Raw genomic sequence first — 21,431 nt, 5'->3', positions numbered from 1 at the left:
TCTAAGTTCCCCCAGTGTGCTTCTCTCAAACCACAAAATAAGAATTCTGTCCTTCAGTCTGAGTAGGCCGACATGGTTTCATCCGAATCAATAAATTACTAAGGCCTGGTTCTGAGTCAACTGAATTAACATGGAGAATGGGATTATTACAACTAGATTACACTAGGCAGGGCCCCTCTGTTAATCTGGGGTCTATTCTCCAAGCCACAGTACACCTACAAAATGAAAAGGTGATGGAATGGATTCTCGGGAGTTCAAGCAATTTACGCTACACCTTTAATAAATGCCACATTATGGACAACTGCATAGGACAAAACAAAACAGACTTTTCCAACCTAGTAAACATTTTCTGTTTCACCTTTACATTTCAGAAGGATCTAAGGTCATTTTCCACCTTCCTGATGTATATCCTTTTAGACATTCTCTATTTAGCAAAGGTCTCCTGGTAGTCACACTCTTTTTATCTGAAAACCTTTTTATTATATCCTCATTCTTAAAAAATTGTTTTGCTGGGTATGAACTATGGGCTGACAGATTTATCTCAGCACTTTGAAAATATTCCAGTCTTTTGGTTTCCATTGTTGTTCTGTCATTCTGTTGCTCCTTTGTAGGAGAATCTGCCTTTTTTTCTTAAGGTAATTCTAATATTTTCTCTATGCTTCTGGTGTTTTGCAGTTTCATTATATTATTCTACTTGAAATGTATTGTGCTTTCTGTATCTGTAGATTTATGTCTCATCAATTATGGAAAATTCTCAGCCACTATTTCTTTCAATGTTGCTTTTCCTACATTCTAATTTTCCTACATTCTAATTTTCCTGGGAATTCCCACAGACGTATGTTAGATTGTCCAAGTATTTCCCCCACATTTTTGAACTTCTTCAATATTTTCTATAACCTTGTCATTATGTGCAGCATTCTGGATAAATTTTTCAGCTCTATTGTCCAATTCACCAATTTTCTCTTCACAGATGAGCCCAGGCTTAATTAGTCTCTGACCAGTTCTAATACTTGTAAAAGTCTCAAGGTTGCCACCAGCTTTTATATTTGCTGCTCAACCCTTGGTTTCAATTCACTGTTTTTCTTTGTTTCTGTGTTCTTGAGTTCTTGAGAAAGCAGCAATGCATTAAAAATGTGTTTGTTGTCTCTTATCCAGGATCTAGTTTTATTGAAATGGGAAAATCCTCAGAGTATATCGCCAGTAATGATGTTAAAAAGGGAAGTTAAGATTAACACTTCTACAGAAATCATATTAAACTTTTCCTATTGTTTAAAGTATAATTCACTTGTTTCCCCTTAGACTTATTCACAACTACTGTCAGGTCACAGGACTCTATGTTATACTGGTCCACTTGACATTTTGTGACTAAGATCAAGTCTATGCTTATCCCTAACAAAAGGTATGGCTTTGTTAATGACTGGGAGGAGCATTAGTATCTATTAGATGGAGACAAAGATGGGAAAAAATAAAAATCTGCGTCAAATACCGCTTCCATTTATCTTATATAATCTCACCTCTTAAAATAGATTTCCTTATACTTTTCCAAAATTGCATGATAAAATTCACTTTGAGAACACTTAGTCAAAGAATGACTCATTTATATGACAACAAAGTTCTCCACTTTTACTATATTCATTTTAAAACATCTATATAAATTTGTCCATTATTAGCCTAAAGCTATCATTCATAATTCCATATTATAATGAATATCAAATTTTTAAACACTCAATGTTTTATACAAAGGATTTTCACTTTTCTATACAATCTTTTATTTTTTAAAAAATGATTCCAAATCATATTGTTCTAAAAATACACTTAGTTTCACAGAACACAAAAAATCAGCGAATTCGTGATAATTTTTCTTGTGCAGCTCTAGAATTAAATTTTTTTAATTTTTTTTTTTTTTTTGGCAAGGCAATCCTTGGTTGATCTCACAGATTGCAAGGACCTTGTCAGCTTACAATCCTTTATTATTATTTTTTTTTTTACACCTACAGCACCTGGTCTTCCTAGGTGGTCTCCCATCCAAGTACTAACCAGGCCCGACCATGCTTAGCTTCCGAGATCAGACGTAATCGGGCTTGTTCAGGGTAGCATGGCTATAGACATTTTTTTAAATTACAGTTGACATTCATATTGTATTAGTTTCAGGTGTAGAATATAGCAGTTAAACTTTTATAAAATTTAAGTGATTCCCCATTACGTCTAGTACCCACCTGGCATCACACATATTTATTATAATATTACTGACTATAATCCTTATGCTGTACTTATATCCCTGTGACTATTTTGAAACTGCCAATTTGTACTTCCTAATCCCTTCACCTTTTCACCCAGCTCCCTAACCCCACCTCCCATGTGGCAAGCATCAGTTTCTTCTCTATATCGATGAGTGTGTTTCTGGTTTGTTTTTTTGGATTCTACATATATGTGAAATCATATGGTATTTGTCTTTCTCTGTCTCACTTATTTCATTTAGAATAATACTTTCCAGGACCATCCGTGCTATTGCAAATTGTAAGACTGCACTCTTTTTAACGGCCAAGTAATATTCTATTGTATATATGTACCATTTATTCTTTACGTAATGATCTATTGATGAGCACTTACGATTATCTTGGCTATAGTAAATACTACTACAATGAACATAGGGATGCATTTATCTTTTCAAATTAGTGCTTTGGACTTCTTCAGATAAATAACCAGATGTGGAATTGGTAGGTGACAAAATGGTTCTGTTTTTATTTTAAGGAAACTCCATACTGTTTTTCACAGTAGCTGTACCAACTGGCAATCCCACCAACAGTGCAAGAGGGTTATCTTTTCTCTACAACCTCAACAAGATTTGTTTGTTGATTTATAGAGGATAGCCATTCTGACAGGTGTGAGGTGATATTCCATGATGGTTTTAATTTGTATTTCTCTGATTAGTCATGGTGAACATCTTCTCATATGTCTATTGGTCATCTGTATGTCCTCTTTAAAGAAATGTCCTCTGCCCATTTTTTAATTGGATTGTTTATTTTTTTGTTGTTGAGTTATATTAGTTATTTATAATTTTTAGATATTAACCCCTTATCATTGGTGAGTACCTTCTCCCACTTAGTCGGTTGTCTTTTTTGTTTTGTTAATTTCCTTTGCTGTGCAAAACCTTTTTAGTTTGATGTAGTCCCAGTTGTTCATTTTTTTTCTTTCCTTCCCCTTGCCCATGGAGATAAAATATTACTAGAATCAATGTCAAAGAGTTTACTGCCTATGCTTTCCTCTAGGAGTTTTATGGTTTTGGGTCTGACATTTAAGTCCTTCATCCATTTTGAGTTTATTCTTGTATGTGGTGTATGACAGTGGTCTGGTTTCACAATTATTGCATTTGAAAAGTTCTATAGACTGGTTGAAAGTATCTAGTACCATAAAAATGTAATATATTATGTTACAAAATAGCATATTAGTGTCAGTACGAGTACTGTAAACAGTGGCAAAAATTAGTTGTTCATGATGATATGAGCCTAGTAAACAAAAGGGGCCACAAACCAACTCTCTCTCCTCTTCATCTTAATTAAAGGCCTTTTGGTCATCAAATCCTATTGACTCTACCTCAATTAAGCCTCTGGTTGTGTTAAATTCAGTTTCATTGTGTTAAGTCTGGTCCAAACATTAGATCAGCCCTTTTCGATATAAATATAATGCAAACTAAATATGTACTTTTAAGATTTTCTTGTTGCCACATTAAAAAAAAACAAGAAATAGATAAAATTAAAATTTTGATAGTATATTTTATTCAACCCAATATATCCGAAATAATGCCAATGAAACATATCAACATTAAAAATTAAGATATTTGACTTTCTTTTTTTTCATACTAAGTTTTTGAAATTCAGTATGTATTTTACATTTATGGCATATTTCAATTCAGACTAGCTACATTTCAAGTGTTCAACAGCCCCACTGGACAATACAGACTGAGACCACCAGGAGTTCTCAATACTGGCTGCACAGCGGAATCACTTTTCATTTATTCACTAAGTGGACTTACTAGTTCCAGGGTATGGAGGTGAACTGGTGAACAAGGAAGATCTCTCCAGCCTTCATTTCACATCCACATCCTATAATTCCTAAATTCTAGGAACACAGCTTCACAGGTTCTCAAACCAGCAGGTCTTTTAAACTTCTATGGGTACTATTTTGGTATCTCCCTCTTCCTGGACTTTCATCTGTCTCCTTTTATTTCACTGTTCTTTCAGCACTAAGTGCAAAACATCATTCCCCTCTGTAAAGTTCTCTTGCTCCCCAGGCACTCATTTATCCTGTCCATTTACTCCTATCTCTATGACATCTCTCACACGCCATAGAAATACAATTTATCTATTTATGAATTTCTCTCTCCACGAAATCAAGTTATCAACTTCATAACTCAGACACATCGGAGCTGAGGTCAGTGGCACAGAAGGGGTGGAATTAGTTTGTGGAAAATTACACACATACTGTCATAACTATGTTGTCATCTATGCTGTAGTTGCCCCTACCTAAACTAAATCTAAATGATCAATGACATAAATATTAGCCTCATATCACTCAAAATAATTAATACCCTAGTATATTAGCTTATTAACAGTTTTCTTTAAGTTTGATTAATGAATTCCTTGAAACCTGACTATTCTTGAATCTTGTGACTCTCTCTATTCCTTAGTTATGCATGAAGCTCGGTGTCTTTCAGGGCGTTCTCATCTAGGGAAAGCAAGAATCGGTCTTTGAATTTCTTAACAAAATGCCAGCACTGCTGTCTACTAAATCATATGCTGAACATATAAACCTTTATGATCAACAACACACACTTAGATGCCTATTAACAACCTAAATCTCCACTGCTGAGGTCCATCTCCTATTAAGAGCCTAAACCAAATTTATATTAAAGAGAAAAGAAAGCTACTCTAATGCCAGTGCATACCATTTATTAAGCAGTCATTAAGGAATGGTCAGTCGTGTTACTTGTTTTACATATATTTTCTTCAGAGCAACACACTGATATAGCTATCGCCTCCATTTTACAGATCGAGAAACTGAAAGTACAATAATTCCTAAAGTAATGTGTTCAGAATATGAATTCCAGATGTTTGCTTTTTACATTAATTACAGCCCATGTAGTAGTGTGCTGGAACCAGTTCATCATAAAAGCCAACTGTTTAATTTTTAAGAACTATGTAAGCCATTCATAGTCAAGGCTATAATTAAAAATTATTCACTTCCTAAATATTTAGTACGTTTTACTCTTGTAGTTAATGACATTTATTGTATATATGGTCATCTGTGTCAGAATACTATACAATGGTGTAAAACTGAGTATCTCTTCCCAGCTCTGTGTTCAGTGATTATCACCTTGAAACTGACCGTGATAGGAGTATTTACACCAAAGAAACTGCCAAATCCTACAAAGCATGGCTTTTTTTTTCCTTGAGTGGCTGTTAAACATTTACAGCAAACGACAGAATTCATTATTCTGAATCAACAGGTTATTTCGAAATGCAACATATATGTGTTCAGCCTCTACCCAGAAATTCTAATTCAGCAGATCAGGGGTAGAGTATCTGCTGCATGTGTATTCTGAAAAAGACCATCTCTCCTCCAAAACAATTTTGATATATACCTCAGGCTAAGAACTCCTACTTCAGATTAATAAAACAGTATATTTTGTATCATATTAGATGGCAGAAAGATATACATGGAAAACTGCATTACTTTAGGTCTCCAAAGGTAAGTCTTTACAAATTATAATGTAAAACTGCAATGCAGTTTTTTTTTTTTATCAAAGATCAAAAACAGCCATAGGAAAGCTTTTATATATCTTAAATTATCAAAAATGTTGCCACTAACATAATTCAATAACTTTCATAAAAAGACTACAATGAGACAACTAGATATCCACATGTAAAAGGATGAGATTGGACCCTTACCTAAAACCATAAATAAAAATTAACTCGAAATAGATTAAAGATTTAAATGTAAGAGCTAAAGCTCTAAGATTATTTGAAGAAAACATAAACATAAATCTTATTAACCTTGAATTAGACAGTGGTTTCTTAAATATGACACCGAAAGCACAAGAAACAACAAAAATTTAGATAAATTGGATTTCATCAAATTAAAAACATTTTGCTTTAAAAGAAACAATCAAGAACATGAAAAGATGGGGGTGGCTCCACAGTGTAGTGGTTAGCACCTCTGCTTTACACCCAGAAGGTCCTGGGTTCATGCCCCAGGTGGAGCCAGGGACCATACCACAGGGGCACCAGGCCCCGGGGACCTGCCACAAGCGCGTGGGAGGAGACACCCCGCCTTCAGAGATCCAGTTCTTAAAGGGGACGGCAACATCCATAGGTCAGGGGTGGAAATGGTGGGGGAGGCGGTTGGGGAGGCAGGGGTGTGGGGATTAAAGAGGGGGGAAAAATAAAAGAACATGAAAAGACAACCCACAGAATGAAAGAAATTTCTACAAATCATATATGCAAGTAACATGTATCCAAAATACATAAAGAACTCATAAATCAACAATAAAAAGACAACCAATTAAAAAAATGGGTAAAGGATCTATCTAAATAGACAATCCTCCAAAGAGGATATACAAATGGCCAATAAGCACATGAAAAGATGTTCAACATTATTTGTCATCAGGGAAATCAAAACTACAATGAGATTAACATTTCACACTCACTAGGCTAGCTATAATCAAAAAATTAGATAATAACAAATGTTGGCAAGGATATGGAGAACTGGAAACCTCACACACTGCTGGCAAGAATGTAAAATGGTACAGCTGCTTTGGAAAACATTCTAGCAGTTGCTCCAAAGGTTAAACATAGCGGTTTAAAATGATTAAACCATATGATTCAGCAATTCCACTCCATATGTAAACCCAAAAGAAATGAAAAATATGTCCATGCAAAACCTTGTATATGAATATTCATAAGAGCATTATTCATAAAAGCCAAAAAGTAGAAATAATCCAAATGCTCAACTGGTAAATGAGGAAGCAAAATGTCATTAAAAGAAATAAAAAAATAAAAAAAAAAGTCATATATCAATACAATGGAATATTTGGCAAAAAAAAATAAAATACTCTTACACCATAATCTTTCATGAACCTTGAACATACTATGCTATGTGAAAGAAGCTAGTCACAAAAAAACACATTGTATGACTCCATTTATGTGAAATATCCACAATAGGTAAATCTAAGTGACAATAAGTCGAATAAGGGTTGCCTAGGGCTTGTGGTCAGCTGAAGGGATAAGGGAACGACTGCTAAAGGGTACGAAATTTCTTTTGGAGGTGATAAAAATGTTCTAAAATTGATTGTGGTGATGACTGCTTGACTCTCAATATACGAAAAATCACTGAAGTGGACATTTTAAATGAATGAATTGTATGATATGTGAAATATATCACAATAAATCTGTTACACACATGGAAGGATATGAAAAATTTGTTGGGGGAAAAAAAGCTCTGGAAAAGATTCCATTCCTGACAAATACCTGTTTTCTTTTATTCAATAAACTACATCAAAAATTGTTTCTCTTTAGGCTTAACAGCCAAGAAATTTATCACTAAATTTTGTGGTCACATGTGCTTTCCTTTACCTAACTTTTCTAGTTGTTTCTGTCACCACTATGTCTTACTTCTGTCATTTTAATTTAAAATTGTCCTTCTTTAAGCCACTTCAATTATTCTTGGACGCAGGCAGGATATGATGGCTAGCTGAATTCTGAAAACTTAAGAATATGTTTAGATACTCATGATGTCCACGAAAGTACAGAAACCCTATGTTCAGCTTGAGCTCTGCCAACAAATTCCCTTTATCTTAAACTACCACTGAAAACTAAAACAATCAAGAGAATTATGAGTTTTGCCAGAGGGCTTCTTTCCTCCAAATTACATTGTCTGTCTGAACATTATAATGCAATATTACACATTTATCATATACTTAGCATATAAGAATATTTTAAATAGAATATAAATAACAAATCACTACTGAAATTTAACTTTGTTTCGGGAAATTCGTTCCTACCCTAACAGGTGAGGATGACTCCTCTGTATTTCGTTTCTGAGACTCAGCGTCCACATCTTGGCGCTTGTTCTTCATTCTTTCTCTAAGATCCCCTGTAGGTCTTTCTGGTGACCTTTGAACCAAAAAATAAAACAAGCCAGAAAAAAACTATATTTATATAACATTTTATAAAAATATATTTACAGAAATAATCTCACAAATCACAATATAATTTCTAACTCCTAAAGTTCAGGTAAAAAATTAATTTACTAATAATGTAATAGCTTAAATATTAACATAAAGAAATATGAGAATCATTTACAAGTTTTCTCCTAATACCAATCAAAACGTATACGTTAAAATTCCATGGGGTGGCAGGTACTGGTAATATGAATAAGAAAATGTATATGAGCTGAGAAAAAGCAATTAGTAATTAACACTTAATTTGTTTTGTATTAACCACATAAATAGTTATATTTGAAAACAAAAAGTAGGAAGACAGTTTTAAACCACAACATTGCAAAATTAATCTAGAAGCAATGGTATTATCATCTACATATGTACGTGACTGGATGCAGCATCAACAACTGAGAAATTAATTTTATGCATCTTAGGAATCAAAGCAAATATAGGAATTTGTTATAACTTTTCTTAACTTTAAAATTATTTCAGAATAAAAAATAAAGAGTTCTTAGCAAGATTTTAAACAGTGATTTTACATTCTACTGTGGGCTTTTTTTAATTAAAGAAAAATACACATATTTATAGTCAACACTGGTAAGGCTTCATAATTTATAGTGGAAATTTGATAAATGGCAATTCAATTATTTTCACACCATTACTAAGTGAGAAAAACAAAGCAGAGACAGAAAACACATTGACTTTAAAGAATATTCCCAGAGCACCTTTAAAAGAAGGCAATATAAGTTAAAAATACGTCCCTCTTTAGCCATTAAAAAATACTGTAATAGTTTTAAAGATATAAACAAATCACATATTCACATATATTTCAAGTAACAGCTGACCAATCAAATCAATTCCTTTAAATTTATCAATCAATACAAATCACATAATGAAGAAAAAATTTCAATTAATTCACTTTAAAGGATCACATTAACATTTCCATGTATATTTTATAGATCTATATTAAATGTTTAATAGTTAATGCTGAACTTAAAAATGAATATTACTATGAACCAGTACCTAAATCCTTTAAATTATAATCATGATGTATATGTAAATTTTATGTGCCAGGGTTTCACTTATATGATTATAAACTTGCTTCTATCCTAAACAGCACCTAACAGAATATATACAGTGAATGCCGAATAAGTGACTTAACTGGCTTGTGACTAAATAAGCATATCTGAAATACACTGCTTTTATTTCCATCTTTGAATCGCATTATAAACTATATTTTTCTTTCCTACAAAAAGGAGAAAATATACAAATACAAGAGAAGTTATCAGATAAAAAAACACAAAAAATAGCAAAATTATAACAAAAAGTCCTTTATTCTAAGTCTGTATGTTACTGTTTTTTCATGTGAGACAAATTTCCCTGCCCATCTTCCTCAAAACTATCTTTTGTATAATAATTTTGAGTCCGTTAAGAATAAATTTCAAAGATAAATTAAAGCATGTATTAAAAGTATAGCAATAATATAAATAAAACATTAAAATTACTGAAATAGTTTTCCTGGGTAAGTGTTTATATTGGTAATTAAGACTAATTTGCCCACATTAACAGACAAGACAAATGACACTCTAAATACGAATAAAACAATATTCAGCATCACAAGTATATTAAAATTTACAACATTTACATGAAAAGAAAGTCAGCTAATGTTAAGGGTTTGAATTCTAAATTCTACTGAACTTCATAATCTAAACACACAAGAAAATTCACCCAATTAAAAAAAATCTCCAAATGTTAATGTTCAATTTTTATGCTGTTGCTATAGCCAAAGCAATTAGCACACCCAATTTTAGAACTAGGTAAATTATTTGTTTATCAATTATGTTTAAACTTTTTTGACAATTTTTATGTATGCTATACCACAACAAAATCATGAGGGAACCAAAAGAAGAATAAGGTCTTTATCAGGAAAGTTTAATTTAACTTTGCCTTTACTGAAGGCAAAATGATGTTCTAAATAGGTAGTACATTCACCCTTATAAATATAAATACATATTTTCATTTACATTAATACATTATAAGGGATTTTTACAAATGCATTTTAACCTTCAGAGCCTGTATTAGATTATCTTTTGTCATTAAGATTTATATTTATAGCATCTTAAAAAGCTAAAAATTATATTCTACTTAAATTTTAATATTTTAAGAGTTGAAAATAACCTCTCCTCACTAAAACTAAATTCATGAAATTTTGCTGTCATAAGTAGCACTTTAATACATAATTGGGAGCCATACACATAAAAAGATCTGTCAAAAAAAGTAAATATTGAGCAAATAAGTTTTAAAGCAATCATTTTATTAATCTTGAATTTAACGACTAAAAAGATCTTGCCAATCTTTAACTGGATATCAATAAGACTACCATCAAAATAGAAAATCTGACCAAATATATGGTTGTATTCAGACTTTTACACTAGGTAAACTACAAAAGCCATCTTCTAATAGTATAGGAACAATTCAAAGTTCTCCATTTACCTTCTGTAATTGCTGCTATAACCTTTACCACGGGGTGAAGGGCCATGTACAAATCTACATGTGTTTCCATAGAGGCAGTTGCCAGTCTTCAGCCAGTTTCGGCACTGTGTCTAAGAGACAGATATTACTATGTAAATTTCATATATATTCATATTCATTTCTGGACAAAAATGTTAGCAGAATAAAATTAAAACAAATGATATCAAAATTCCAGCTAACCTGAGCTATATATTACTCCCCAAATAAAAGAGATCAAGAAAAAAAAGAACCCATTGACCTTATCACCCTTTTCACTCTTTTCCACAAAACACATTTCAAAAAATTTACTAAACCAACATTCCTACAATACAATCTGTTCATCTTTATGATACGAATCAGTATTTCAGGAACAGGATTGGAAGAGAAACCCTGTGATTGTAATAGTGACAGCTCACCTCTGCTGCACTGCCAGTGCTGGGTCCCAGCCTCTCAAATACACTGGGTCTTCGGGATGTGCTATCAGATATGGTCTTGGTATTTTCCACGGTGACCTTCCTTCTAATTTTTGACATTTTGTACTACTTTAACCAAAAAAAGAGAGAGGCAAAACTGTAAAATTCTTCAATTTATAATAACTGAGTCCATTACTTACAAGCAGATAAAATTGTACATAACACCGTAAAATTACAGATTTTCCTCAGGACAAAAAAAAAAGGGCATGAGAGAGGTCACAGGTAAACAAAAGTAAGCAGAAGTTATCTTCTAAGACAAGGGTCCTTGACTACTCACTTCACTACCACACTACATACAATGTGTGAGTAGGCTGCGTGTGGTGATCTTGGTGTTTGTAATGGCCGAAAGAGAACGAAATGACAGTTGGAGTGGTGCAAGCGAAGCTTCATCCATATTTGCAGCTGCTTCCCAGCACTAGCACCACCCCAGATCAGCAGGCATTAGATTCTCATAGGAAAACTGGTCCTTCGTGCCAAAAAGGTTGAAGACCACTGTTCTAAGACCAACTTATTAGTCGATTTGTCACTTTGAATCTGTTGGCTAGAATTTTACCTTTTCTGCAGAGTGAAAGCAAAAGATTCAACTCAGAGTTAAGTTCTCAGAAAACACACTATAAAATGATTAGTTGCTAAGTTCCTTATGCAGGTCATTGAAAAATTTATTAACTTTCTTCTTTTACGGAAAAGTTGTACTATCATTCTCCATCAACTGGTTAACTGGAAAATAAAGCCATGTCAAAAGAAAAACAGGAGAATAAAATTAGGTGAAAATTTTATTTTTTTTAGAATTTTATTGATAGAAGTTATGTTTATTCAGTTTAAGTGACATTATTTACGTTCCAAAAATCACCTTGGGAAAAAAATGAATACTATTTAAATATTTTCTATGTCTTATAGAAGTCAAACACAGTCTAATAGAGGATATTTATTTTCTGTTAATACCAAAAAAAAAAAAAGAAAACCTCAATTGATGATAAGATGACTTTCTTTCAAAACAGAACAGGCTATAGAACTAGAAAAAATGAAGATGTTTCTATAATCTATTCTACATTGACATAAAAGTCAAAGATGCTAAAAGTAATAAACAGGCCATTTTACAATTACTAGTAACAAGAAAGATAAATTGCAAAAATATTTTACAAAAAAAGTGAAACATTAAAAACTAAAACTTAATAGAAAATTAATCCAAATATATAATCAGGTAATTCAACTGGAAATGAAAATATAATGGTTGTACAATATACATTAGAAAACAATATTAAATTCTAGACCAAAATTAACTCAAACAGTACACTACTGTGGAAAGTGGGTAATAGGAACTGCCTAAGAAAAAAGAACTGAGCAATATCACTCTTTATACAATCTATATATTAGTTGAAATTTCATCAGTAGTCAAAATTAGTTACTAGAATGAATAATGGCAGTTAAAAAAGTAAAAGTTCCATTTGGTAGACAACTAGTCCTATAAAGTTCACAATGCTTTTTAATGTGTTTCAAAGTAAAGGCATACCATTTAAAAAGAAATTAAATCATAGTAGCACCAAATCAAAACTAAGGAAAAAAATTATAAATAATGTGTGGTTCAGTTAGATATTTATTTTCAGGTCACATTTTTAAAGGATCCAAAGAACAAAGACAATGTTTGACAAATGAGCAAAGATAATGAACCAAGAGGAAAATATGAAATGAAAATACGAAAAGGTGGTATTTTAAATTAGAAAAATGTATACTTATTCTTTAACATAAAATGTAATTAATATAAATAGTATGTAAATAAAATAGAAAATTAATATAAATATTAAAAATTAATAGCAATTAATTTTTAGTGATTCAAAGTTAGAAAAGAACTTTAAATTCCACATTTTTAAAAATTAGTGTAGTGTCACATAAGTGAACAAGAATTTGCTGCAATATAAAATCACTTATGTATCATCTGTTCTCTAAGAAACTGTACAGTCAACGCTACATACTATATAGTTAGTATTATAATTGATTTCACTTTTCTTGAGCACATTCTCAGCACAAATGTGAATTTACACAGGAAAAGTTGGTAAAATTTCGTATGTCCATTTGATTTACTGAACATAAAGAACTAATAAAAGCCAATATAAGTGGAGCTGAGATTTTCTAGAAAATATAGAGCTTTGATTAACTGAGAAAACCATGTGTTTTTTTTTTTCCATTTATAACTGAGCAGGATTTGATAAGAAGTAAATTTGTCTACCACCTTAGGGAATAGGAGTAATGAAGTAAAGATGTATTTTCCTCTTTTCTCAGAAAGTCCAACAGTGTCAGATCTTGCCCCAAAATGGCAATGAGTTTGAGTACCAGGTCTAGGTTACAGAAGGGTCTTAGATTTAAAAAAAAAAAAAAAAAAAAAAAGGCAAAAGAGAAAAAGTAGGAATTAAAAGTTTTCTAACTGAAAGAACCAGGAATTCTTCTGATCATCTGTCTAGGAACTTTCATCAGTCAATAACAAGTTATCTAAATATTATTATTTTGCATAAGTAAAATCCTTTACGCTTGCAAAGAATACAAAATATGCTTTAAATCCTATTTGTCTAAGTATATACATATATTCTAAAATACACCAGAAAAGCACTTAAAGTCCACGGCCATGCTACCCTGAACAACAAGCCGGATCTCGTCTGATCTCGGTAGCTAAGCAGAGTTGGGCCTGGTTAGTACATGGATAGGAGACCACCTAGGAAGACCAGGTGTTGTAGCTGTAAAAAAATTTAAAAAATAAGGGATTGTAAAATGACAAGATCCTTGCAATCTGTGAGGTCAACCAAGGGTTGCCTCACCTAAAAAAAAGAAAAAAGAAAGAAAAAGAAAAGCATTTACTCATATGTAGTAATTAATCAATTTAAATCTCTTACCAACTAATGTGATTTAATTAGAATTTCCAATCTAAAAATGTGGGCTCACAAAAGATAAACACTATAATAGAATAAAATGTAGATTTGACTGAAGGAGCAGGCAGTTTTCAATTAATATCTGAACAGATTTCAAGAAGTGAATGCTTCAAAGTATGAGAAAAGTTAAAAACAATAAAAATAAGATTAAAATGCAAATATTAAAGTCTTCCCTATCTCAGAGATTTTGAAGATTTTCCCTCCAGTTTTATTTTCAAATTACTCTGGTTTTAAAAGTTGTCATCACACTTCCATCTGCATCATATCTTTCCCTAACGCCATCATTATCAAAGCCAGGGTGATACTGGTGAAAGTCTATTGAGTTATTTCTTATTTCTCCTATCCATTTGCAGATTAAATAAAGATTAGAAGTTTTTATTATATTTTTTCAATTGAAAAAGAAAACAGGGGGCACAAAGTTTGAATCTATTAACACACAACAAAGAGGGTCTTAATAAGTGAGAACTATCGGTCCTCCTCAAACTTATAAATAATCATGCTTGTAATTCATACTATAAAGATGGTTGAAAAAGGAAAAACACACAGGAGCCTCTTTTCAAACAACTGTTTCTAAAGCCTAATTACTGAAATCTTGTCAATAAAACGTATCATTTCTAGCATGCCCACTTCAATCTTTGTTTACATACTTTTGAGGTCTCATCTTCCAGCAGCATAAATGAAAGCATAAACCACTTTAATCTGATGAGTAGTAGCATAATATTAAACCCCTATCCACCAAGGTTCTAAAATGAAAAGGGCTATGTTAAAAATAAGATCTCCTCATATTTATATTTCATGTTTTTGAAAGAAAGAAGTTAAGTTTATTTGATGCACAGTCTGGGAGAATTTTTTTAAAAAGAACTTTCTAAAACAATCTTACAGATTGCTTATATGTAGATAGACTAAAACCATTACAAAGTGAATTCCAAAGAAGACTGACCGAACTAAACTGACTACACACAGGTAGGAGCAAGGCAGTAATATTATGGCACGGTGTAGAAAAAATAATTTGTTAAAAAGACTATGCACATAGAATATGCCATGTTAGCAACTACTATAAGCAAAGAGAACAACAACACACAAAACTACCAAAGGAAAATAAAAAGAATAAAAGACACTTTATATATCAACACCAGTTACATTTCAACTGCTACTAAATATCTGCTGAAACAGCTCCAACTCTAAATAACAAAGAGAGCTGGGATTAGGGGAGGTGAGGAAGACTAAGGTACTGAAAACCAATTCTTCAAATAAATGTAAGTTAAACAACTTTGCTTTCTCTATGTAAATACCAAGGCATATTATAATACAAATTAACACCACTGATGACTTGTTCAGAAGTGAATACAACATCCACTTATAGATTTTAGTTTTAATTTACAGATATGAAAATTTGATGAATTTCCATATCTTAAAATGTTCATTTCGAAACATCGATAATTAGGAAGCCAGTAAAAGGCATGTATTTTGATAAAACTGGATCCTATCAGATCGACAGTTTTAGTTTCATGGTGCAACTATTCTTACAGACACAAATTGCTACCTACCTGCATCAACATTCTGAATTCTCAGTCTCCTGTTGAAATTATGATGTTACAATCTAAATATTTCATTAAAAAATTGGAAATTACTTGGAAATCTACAGATTATGTCCACAGAACTCTCAAAATACTGTCGCTTAGGTAGTAAAGACAAAATTTTCAAATATTTCAGAATTAGCATATACGCGTGGACGGTACTGCATAACCATATTTGGATTTATTGAGACAGTGTCATGGACTTTGAAAACTTGAGGTGTGAAGATCTTTTCCAAACTTTTGAAATTATTTCTTCAAAAATCCCCACATCTGAAAAGAATGCATACGCCAATAATTTTCAAAATAGTTCAAATTATCTGAAAACCTCGCGAATAACCGAATTGCTTGACACTATGCTCCATAGAAAAGATCCTACCAATATCATTCAAGTACTATCAACTCCGAATAATTTTCTAGCCACATAATTATTTTAACCTATTTAGAAAGAGATAATGCCAAACAACAGATCCTCTCCTTTCATTCCACATTCCTCGGTTTCTGATAGTTGCCAAAACCACCTACTTAGGAAATGTGAAGTTGAAAAAGTAGCACTCCTCAACTCTCAGTCGTTATCACTGCCAAGAAATAAGCATGACCAAATACAACCAAAAGTAAGATACGATTCCCTACCAAGTGTGGAATGCATAAAGAGTGAGCCTCTAAATTTAAAACCATATTCCAACACCTTTTCATCGCATACAAATGCGAATACCACGCAAGGGTTCACAAGCCCACCTCAATGGCAGCGGTTCAGTCTTTTGTTCGAATCCACCTGTCCCCTTGGACAAACTCGCCAGAATCAGAACGAAAGCGAGACACGAGGCCTGAGCACAGGGAGCTATTGCAGTGTTATGGGCGGGATGCTCCAGGAGCTCAAAAGCCCAGCGTGTACCAGACGGGGAAGACAACAACCGGCCTCCCCATCCCGCTTCCGTGCAACGCCTTTCCCCGACGCCCACGCCAATCCGCGCAATTCACGCTTACCTCCTTCCCGAACTCCTTCCGTGAGCACAGTCTAGAGGCGTCACCGCTGCCGCCGCCGCTGCCCCGAGGAGCGGGGAAGGGGACTCTGTCCCCGCGCCGGGCCCCGGGAAGACCACAAAGGGGAGGAGGTGGTGCGCGCGCGGCCCCGGGAACCGGCCCTCGGCTAGCGAGGGGTCCCCCGGGGCGGCCAAGGAACGAAACCCGTCGGCCGCTTTGCCAGAATCACGCGACTGGGACGCAGAAAGAAAAACAACGAAGAGCGACAACAGAGTAAAAAAAGACAACGAAAATACTATCGGGCCGCTGAGAGGACCGCCTCATAAAGCCGCCGGAAGTCACGGGCTTGCCCTTTCCTCCGCAGACCGGTGCAGCTTCCGGCCTCCGGATTAGTCGTCAGCGCGCAGGCACCGCCCCTTTGTAGACACGCCCAGCACCCCGACCCGACCTGTGCGCAGCTGAAATGTTCAAGGTACCTTGGTGAGAGATCTCTGGACAAGAGGAAACCTGGAGCTAGGAAGAGCTAAAGTGCCCAATTAAAAGTAAATTTAAGAGAAAAAGTTTCCTTCTTTTATTACATAATTTCTTACAATAAACGGTTGTTATAAATGCGTTAAGTGCCCCAGGTTTTGTCGAAAGTAAGTACAGCCATGCATTATTCTCTCAACAATGTTTAATGAGCACTAATCTGGAACGACAGGCGGTGCTTGTCGTGTTTTTGACACCCTTCAGCTTTCTAGGCCATTGTCTATTCCTGTGGAGCGAACGGACTGCAAAGTTTTGTTTTTAAAGGTGCAAGCAGAAATTTGTTGAAATTTGGAAAGGAAATCTTTAATGAGCTTCTAATAGCCTTTCTTTTTGTTGTTTGTGTTCCAATCATTTGCATGAAACCAGTTGTTAAAATTACTTGAGATGGCTAGTCAACCATAGTAAATCAAAGAAAAAATCATTACCTAGATTCTTACAAATTACAGAAAAAAGAGAAAATAAATGTGAATCCTCGTCTGCCTTAATTTTAGGGTAATATTTATTTTGTTCTTTGACAATACCAAGGAAGAGAAAACCTTTTAACAAAACTATTGATAAAACTTAGAAAGAAACTGGTACAATAATTTGCTCTTGTTGGAATTAGTAAATTAAAATATGAGAGCAGAGCGAAAAAAAAAAAATTAAGAGCATTAAACATTCCTGATGACATGCCACGCTATTTTAGAAACAGCGGCCAGAGCTTCTATACAAGTGGGTTTGATGAAATGCTTTGGCAACAAGAATCCGTATTTGCCTTTATCACGAAGTTCAATTGTAAAGGAATATTTGATGCCCAAATCATAGATCCAATCATCTGAACCTCCAGGAGCTAGGTCTACAAGAAGAAAGAGATATTACTTTTAAAAATATAGATGTTTCAAGCTAAGTTAACAAAATGGATTTTTGTAATCCTAAAAGCGAAAATTTATTTGCTTTTTTTCTGGTTATTAAGTAATCTAAGTTTCTGGTAGAAAATAGAGTTTGAAGAAAAACAGGCCAAGGAGGAAAATAAAAATTCCCCCTAACTTTACTGAGAAGTGACAGTCACCATTAACATTTTAGTGCTTTATTTATTCAATGCATGCTTTTTAACCAAAAAAAAAATTAATTTTTAACTTAATTCTCTAAATTTTCTAAGTTAATTTTTCCTGCATAAATAAGAACATAAGAACATGCTGTTTTATAACTTTTCTAAGCTTTATTTATCGTGACCAGCTTTATGTACTAATGAGCTCAAATCTACATTATCATATTTAACAATCTCATAGCATTGCATTGTAAAGCTAGATATAGTTAATTTAAATATTTACTTGGAGACTTCTAGATTTTATTCTCATTTCTAATTAATATAAACAACTTTACAATGAACATCCTTGTTTATCATAATTGCTTCTTTGTTTCTTTAGAACAGAACTTCCCAGAGATAGATTTGATAATGTAAGGGTATGTACTTTTTACAATTATGCTACATGTTGCCAAATAGCTTCCAAAAGAATTGAACCAATTTACATCTCCACTAGCAAGATATGAATATGTGGACTTCCCCCTCACACATTATCCATAGGAATTTTACATTTCTGGCAATTATATGAGTGAAAAATAATATTAAATTATCTATGTTTCTTTGATTAACACAGTTAAACATTTTGTTTGGTATATTTGTTGTACATATTAACATATTTTTTATCAATTGTCTTATTGTCCTAGTTGATTCAGTGTATAGATTGTTTATAAAAGTAACATTAGTGATATTAGTCCTGTGTAATATGTAGAGAATTTTTTCTTCTTATTTGGTTACTTAGCTTTCCACTTTGTTTATAACAGGATTTTTATATGAGAATATTTTATCTATCTGGAATTTATTTTGGAGAAAGACATGTTAGTAATACAATTAAATTTTTTCTAAGTAACTTGTCAGGTTTCCCAGCCCCATTAATTTAGTAACCTAACATTCTTAAGTGGTTTGAAATGCCTTCTTGATGAGACACTAGATCTCCTTATCTATTAGTGTCTTTCTGTACTCACTATTCCCTTATATTGATCTATCTCTTCCAGGCTCAGTTCCACACTGTCTTGATTACTACAGGTTTCTAATGTGTTTTAATATCTGGTTGGAGCAAATTCTCTCTTATTAGTCTTAGTTTTCATAATTTTACAAGCTCTTTTAACAAATTTATTGTTTCAAATGAAATTCAAAATCATTTGTTTATTGGGATTAATGTACAAATTAATTTAGAACAACTGACACTTTTTATATTGCTTTCCCACTCAAAAACATGACAGGTTTCTCATGTCTTCTTTTATATACACAAGTAAAATTTTCTGTTTTTCATGTAGATCATACAAATTCGTGTATATACATGTGTGTATATATATATATACACATTTGACAATGAATCCATGTATGTGTATGTATATGTATATATATGTGCATGTGTGTATATATATATACACACACATACACACAAGTAAGGATGAAGTAGGATCTTTTTCTCCATTTAATTTTCTACCTGATTATTTTTGGTATATAAGAAAGTTATAGATTGATGTATATTTAGTTCATAGTCAGCCACCTTACTCAACTTTTTAATTCTAACTAATATTTTTGGTTGATTTTCTACTGTTTTCCAGGTGAACAACCATATAATACGCAAGTGATCATTTTTGCTTCTCTCTAATATCTATACTTGAATTAATACAAAGATGTTTACTGAAACACTGTTTATGATATTAAAAAATATCAATCAAGAGTAGATTAGTTAAGTTATTCATTCATTCAGCAAATATTTCTGACAACCATTGTCAATATTTAACATTTGTTCTTCTAGACATTTTCCTGTGCTTACACACACATACACATGGGTGTGTCCTGAATGAATGAAGGTGTGGAAATGGACTCATTTCATCATAACAGGAAGTTGCTCCATAAATTCCTCCAGCTCTCAGACACTATGGTTATGCTTTGGGTAACAATAGTAGAGAAAAGAGTAGGAATCAAAAAAGCTCTGAACTGTGAAAGGGAGTTGTGGGGTTTTTCTGTGACAGAGCAAGGACCTGAGTTGACAAAGGCAGCGGTGGACCAGTGACACCAAGGAACCAGTGATACCATGTAAACTAATCTGGCCTCAGTTTGTTCTGAGACAATTTGAGATTGTTTAGAAGGAAGAGAAAATTTCTGGTTCTGGACTTTCCACTAATAAGGCATCTGGTACTCAAACTATTTATTGAATATAATATAAATGTGATTATTAATATGAATGTGTTTTTATACCCCTGCAGATCATACCTATTAAAGGAAACTCTGGGACTTTGAATATACTGCCTCAAAGCCTTTTCACATGCCATTCCCTCTCCCCTCCTCGTTGTTTGGCAGCTACTTACCAGGTAGGTCTCCCAGAAATGTCACCTACAGAGAGAGACCTTACAAGACCACTTTAGCTATGTAGCCCCTCTCTCCAGAAGTCATTCTCAAACCCGTAGCCTATTTTATTTTCTTAACTTATCAATGGAATTATACTATATTTTGCTATTTAGTTGTTTAAATATTAGAGTTTGGAAAACTTTTTCTATAAAGGACCGGATAGTAAATCTTTTAGGCTTCGTGTGTCACATAATCTATGTCACAACTACTCAACTCTACTGTCATGAAAACTATCATAGACAATACACAAATGAATGGGTGTGGCTGTGTTCAAATAAAACTTTATTTGTGGACAATGAAATTTGAATTTCATATAATTTTCAAGTGTCACAAAATTTTATTCTTTTAATTTTTTTCAACCATTTTAAAAAATGGAAAACCATGGCCTTACAGGTCATAGTTTTCTGATATCTGGTTATATGTTTATTTTCTGTTGCTCTTCTCTCATCTACCCCTCCAGCTTCAAAAGAGCAAAACAATTGTCTATCATCCCACTGCAGACACAAAGGAGTCCCTCAATAAACATCTTTGGGCAGAAATTAACTTAAAATATTTGTTAAGAGTTAGCCACATGCATATTCTCATCACTGTGATACAAACAAAAGATATTCAACTATAATGTGCTATACCTTTGAGCACAGACTGTCATTAAGAAGCAACTAATATAAATGGTGTTCCCTATATTTGTTTCCAACCTGCACAACCTTACGTAGTGGTGCTATACAGCTTATACATTTTTTTGACCCTTTATGACCTTTTCTGCTTCACTCAATTAGTGTGATGCCAATTCTATAATTCTTACTC

The 21,431-nt window shown here is 33.2% G+C and overlaps 2 protein-coding genes and 1 pseudogene across 12 annotated transcripts in view; all 3 read right to left on the bottom strand.

The window, feature by feature from the left end:
* ZC3H13 (zinc finger CCCH-type containing 13) overlaps positions 1–17,021 on the bottom strand; it is a 113,488-nt gene extending 96,467 nt beyond the window's left edge. For 7 of the 11 annotated variants that reach the window (XM_039839467.1, XM_039839471.1, XM_039839472.1 and 4 more), the window contains exons 1-4: positions 16,682–16,818; positions 11,146–11,271; positions 10,712–10,821; positions 8,060–8,171 (exon numbers count right to left, since the gene is read on the bottom strand). In XM_039839467.1, coding sequence (XP_039695401.1) covers positions 8,060–8,171; positions 10,712–10,821; positions 11,146–11,262 — 339 coding nt within the window. In that variant the 5' untranslated portion in view covers positions 11,263–11,271; positions 16,682–16,818. Of the gene's footprint in view, positions 1–8,059; positions 8,172–10,711; positions 10,822–11,145; positions 11,272–11,755; positions 11,901–16,681 lie in introns of those variants that run through there. The other 4 variants (XM_039839468.1, XM_039839474.1, XM_039839477.1 and 1 more) reach the window with 3 other exon arrangements.
* On the bottom strand, positions 1,989–2,107 carry LOC120583933 (uncharacterized; annotated as a pseudogene).
* A 666-nt stretch (positions 17,022–17,687) lies between the features above and the next one.
* The window catches only part of CPB2 (carboxypeptidase B2), a 39,924-nt gene continuing 36,180 nt past the window's right edge, over positions 17,688–21,431 (bottom strand). Inside the window, exon 11 of the mRNA XM_039839481.1 lies at positions 17,688–18,041. Within this exon, the coding sequence (XP_039695415.1) occupies positions 17,857–18,041 (185 nt within the window). The 3' untranslated portion in view covers positions 17,688–17,856. The remainder of the gene's footprint in view (positions 18,042–21,431) is intronic.

This window comes from Pteropus medius, unplaced genomic scaffold (genome assembly GCF_902729225.1).
Source record: "Pteropus medius unplaced genomic scaffold, Ma_sr-lr_union100, whole genome shotgun sequence".
NCBI classification, from domain to species: Eukaryota; Metazoa; Chordata; class Mammalia; order Chiroptera; family Pteropodidae; genus Pteropus; species Pteropus medius.
This window is presented reverse-complemented; position numbering and strand designations above follow the sequence as displayed.